This window comes from Parambassis ranga, chromosome 5, assembly GCF_900634625.1.
Source record: "Parambassis ranga chromosome 5, fParRan2.1, whole genome shotgun sequence".
NCBI lineage: Eukaryota > Metazoa > Chordata > Actinopteri > Ambassidae > Parambassis > Parambassis ranga.
Window position 1 is genome coordinate 251,238 of NC_041026.1, and position 5,000 is coordinate 256,237.

General features: G+C 50.1%; 1 protein-coding gene across 2 annotated transcripts in view; it reads right to left on the reverse strand.

Annotated features, from left to right (window-relative positions):
• Positions 1 to 5,000, reverse strand: part of LOC114436564 (kinesin-like protein KIF1C) — a 16,047-nt gene that overhangs the window by 8,505 nt on the left and 2,542 nt on the right. For both annotated transcript variants that reach the window (XM_028406880.1, XM_028406879.1), the window contains exons 2-8: positions 3,682 to 3,807; positions 3,345 to 3,421; positions 3,185 to 3,263; positions 2,940 to 3,040; positions 2,809 to 2,874; positions 2,558 to 2,736; positions 2,367 to 2,478 (exon numbers count right to left, since the gene is read on the reverse strand). In XM_028406880.1, the coding sequence (XP_028262681.1) occupies positions 2,367 to 2,478; positions 2,558 to 2,736; positions 2,809 to 2,874; positions 2,940 to 3,040; positions 3,185 to 3,263; positions 3,345 to 3,421; positions 3,682 to 3,787 (720 nt within the window). In that variant the 5' untranslated portion in view covers positions 3,788 to 3,807. The remainder of the gene's footprint in view (positions 1 to 2,366; positions 2,479 to 2,557; positions 2,737 to 2,808; positions 2,875 to 2,939; positions 3,041 to 3,184; positions 3,264 to 3,344; positions 3,422 to 3,681; positions 3,808 to 5,000) is intronic.

Sequence of the window (5,000 nt, forward strand, 5' to 3'; positions counted from 1 at the left end):
CACAGAGACACACACAGAGACACACAAAGACACATATACACACAGAGACACACACAAACACACAAAGAGACACACAGAGACACACACACACAGAGACACACACAGAGACACACACAGAGACACACACAGAGACACACAGAGACACACACAGACACACACAGAGACACACACAGACACACACAGAGACACACACAGAGACACACACACAGAGACATATACACACAGAGACACACACAGAGACATATACAGACACACACACAGAGACACACAGACACACACAGACACACACAGAGACACACACAGACACACACACAGAGACACACAAAGAGACACACACAGACACACACACAGAGACACACACAGACACACACAGACACACACAGAGACACACACACAGAGACACAGAGAGACACACAGAGACACACAAAGAGACACACAGAGACACACACACAGACACACACACAGAGACACACAGAGACACACACAGAGACACACAGAGACACACACAGAGACACAAAAAGACACACACAGAGACACACAGAGAGACACACAGAGACACACAAAGACACACAGAGACACACACAGAGACACACAAAGAGACACACACAGAGACACACAGAGACACACACAGAGACACACAGAGACACACAGAGACACACAGAGACACACACAGAGACACACAGAGAGACACACAAAGACACACAGAGACACACACAGAGACACACAGAGAGACACACAAAGACACACAGAGACACACAAAGACACACAAAGAGACACACAGAGACACACACAGAGACACACAAAGACACACACAGAGACACACAGAGACACACACAGAGACACACACAGAGACACACACAGACACACACACAGACACACACAGACACACAAAGAGAAACACACAGACACACAAAGACACACACACAGAGACATATACAGACACATATACACACAGAGACACACACAAACACACAAAGAGACACACAGAGACACACACAGAGACACACACAGAGACACACACAGAGACACACAGAGACACACACAGACACACACAGAGACACACACAGACACACACAGAGACACACACAGAGACACACACACAGAGACATATACACACAGAGACACACACAGAGACATATACAGACACACACACAGAGACACACAGACACACACAGACACACACAGAGACACACACAGACACACACACAGAGACACACAAAGAGACACACACAGACACACACACAGAGACACACACAGACACACACAGACACACACAGAGACACACACACAGAGACACAGAGAGACACACAGAGACACACAAAGAGACACACAGAGACACACACACAGACACACACACAGAGACACACAGAGACACACACAGAGACACACAGAGACACACACAGAGACACAAAAAGACACACACAGAGACACACACAGAGACACACAGACACACACAGACACACACAGAGAGACACAGAGACACAGACACACACAGAGACACACAAAGAGACACACACAGAGACACACAAAGAGACACACACAAAGAGACACACAGAGACACACACAGAGACACACAGAGACACACACAGAGACACACACAGAGACACACACAAAGAGACACACAGAGACACACACAGAGACACACAGAGACACCCACATATACACACAAAGAGACACACACAGACACACACACAGACACACACACACAGACACACAGAGAGACACACACAGACACACACACAGACAGACACACAGAGACATATACACACAGAGACACACAGAGAGAGACACACACAGACACACACAAAGAGACACACACAGAGACACACAGACACACACAAAGAGACACACACAAAGAGACACACACAGACACACACACAGACACACACACACAGAGACACACACAGACACACACACACAGACAGACACACAGAGACATATACACACAGAGACACACAGAGAGAGACACACACACAGAGACACACACACACAGAGACACACAGAGAGACACAGACAGAGACACACAGAGAGAGACACACACACACAGAGACACACAAAGACATATACACACAGAGACACACAGAGAGAGAGACACACACACACAGAGACACACAGAGACACAGACACATATACACACAGAGACACACAAAGAGACACACAGAGAGACACACACACAGACACATATACACACAGAGACACACAAAGAGACACACACAGAGACACACAGAGACACACACACACAGACACAGAGAGAGACACACACACACAAGAAAAAGAGACACACACAGACACACACACAGAGAGAGAGACACACACACACTGATACACACAGAGACAGATACAAAGACAGACACACACACACACACCTTCTCAGTGTCCAGGCTGGTCATCTGGTCTCGGCGTTTTTGGGTGAAGACGATGGTGAAGACAGCATGAGACCTGGACGACGTCTCATTCATGTTTGTGGCTGCGACCGTCCTGTAATAATAACCAGGTATTAATAATCAAGAACAGATGTTTCAGACTGTAAACCAGCATCGAGTCCTCGTCCACGGACCGAGCTTTGTTGCCGACGTCCATCAGGTCCCGGATGTCTGTGAATCCAGTCACAGCCAGTTTGGACAGATCCTCCACGTAGGGTCCCAGGATGGGATGCTCACGGACCCGCAGCGTGCCCACAGACTTTGGGTTGAGCAGGTCCCGAACCCGCTCGCAGTAAATCTCCATGTAGGACACCTGAAGGTGGAGGAGACGCCGGTCAACGTCCAGTCAAAGAACTGAGAGCATAAGGGGGCGGAGCGGGTTTACCTCCACAGAGTAGGTCAGGTCAGGGTCCGTGTTCTCACCGGTCCTCTCAAACAGATCCTCACACAGCTGGAAGAGACACAGGCCATCAGACTCCACCAGACTCCCAGGACTCCCTCAGGCTCCACTCTTACCTGCGGTATGATGCCTTCCTGCCCCGGCTCCTGTTTGCCCATCATGGTGTAGCTCTTCCCCGCGCCCGTCTGGCCGTACGCAAAAATACACACGTTGTATCCTGGAGACACAGTGGCTTCGTTAGCATTAGCACACGCAGCATGAGGACAGCAGCAGCACTGCTAGCTGATCTCTGTGTCCTTCAGTGTGTGTGGATATCTGTGAGGCTGAGGACGAAGAGGATGAAGACGATGAAGAGTCTCACCCTCAAAGGCGTGCAGCAGCATCTCCTCCCCGATGTCCTTATACACCTGCCTCTGAGACGCAAAGCTGGCGTCCTCAGCCTGCAGAAACACACACTGCTCCGTTAGCCCCGTGAATGTTCCCACATCTGTGTGTGTGTCTGTGTGTGTGTGTGTGATCACCGATGTGTGTGACCAGTAGGAGTAGTCGAAGGTGAAGTTCTTGGCTCCATCTTTGGGCTGTTTGGGGTTGGAGATGCCTGCACAGAAAGGAAACAGACGCACTGTGTGACTTCTGTGTGTGTGGGTGTGTGTGTGTGTTTGAGGCACACACACACACACGCTGGTGCAAAGACTATTAATAAACTGTGTGTGTGTGAGCAGCAGGGTCAGAGGTCACATGACAGGCAGAGGCCTTCTGGGATTGGGTGAGGCGTGTTCGTAAACATGTCATCTGTGTGTGTGTGTGTGTGTGTCTGTGTGTGTGTCTGTGTGTGTGTGTGTGTGTGTGCGTTCTTACAGGTGGTGTTTCCCTGCATCTGGATCACACACTTGGCGTTGCGTCCCAGCTCTCGGGAGTTGAACGGGCGGACACGCACCGCCACCTTCACCGAAGCAGCGGCCATGTCTCAGCTCCGCCCACCACCTGAGGACAGCCAATCAGAGGGCAGACAGAGGGGCGGACCTTAGTCAGAGGCTGAACCGTGCCCCTCCCTTCTCTTTACGAGCCCCCCTCCCCCTCACATTTCTCCCTCTGCTCTTCCTCTCCTCCTCCTCCTCCTCCTCCTCTCATGTGTAATTACATTTTCCTATAACCTTCAGTCGCCATGTTTCTGTGGACGTTCCAGCTCCACGTCTCTCTCTCTCCTTTCATTACTGCTCCTCCTCCCTTCACTCTTTCCTCTCTTTACATTCCTCTGCTGTTATGTGTTTCCTCGTCACCATGGAAACACAGTCTCCCTTTCTCCTCGGGCTTCCTGCTTTTCTCATCCCTTTGTCTGTTTGGGTTAATATCTCCTCTCTCTCTGTGTCAGTATAGGTCGAACGCCCCTGCCTCAGGCCTTCAGCAGCCTGGGAAGAGATACTGTTACTGTGTGTGTGTGTGTGTGTGTGTGTGTGTGTGTGTGTGCGCTGCCTTATCACTGTTGCACAGCAGGTTATTGATGCAGTCATTAATCATCCATCACAGTGGTCTGATCAGTGAGGACAACAAAGAGACAGAGGGCAGGTAGTGATCAGCTCTGTGACTGCTGACAGCTGCTGTGTGTGTGTGTCTGTGTGTGTGTGTGTGTGTGTCTTCTCTGTAATTAGGCCTCTGCAGCCTGTCATTAACACATGACTGACATTCCAACATGAAGCCGGTCTGTGAACATCAGGAAGTCTGCACGGAGAAATGTGACTTTAAGTGAACATATATCTGAATGTTCTCATTACAGACACACACACACAGACACACACACACACACAGACACACACACAGAGAACACTGGAAGCGGTGTGTGTGTGTTTGCTCTGTCAACACAGCTTAAAGTCACAGCAGCACAGCAGGAACACACACAGACAAGATGGTGGACACAGATACTGGATTGTGCTCTAATCTTATTGTGCGTCTGTGTGAGTCTAGGTGAGCGAGCAGCCTTCATACCACAGACCCCGGGCAGAAACGCTGACTTCATGCCACAGGCATCCACACACACACACACAGACACACACACACACAGTTGTTCTGTGTGGTTTGTTGAACAGGCCTGGCTGGTTCAGCTGCTGTTAGCCAAACTAACCAGCTGTTTAGGCATGCACACACACACACACACACAGACACACACACACAGAGGAAGA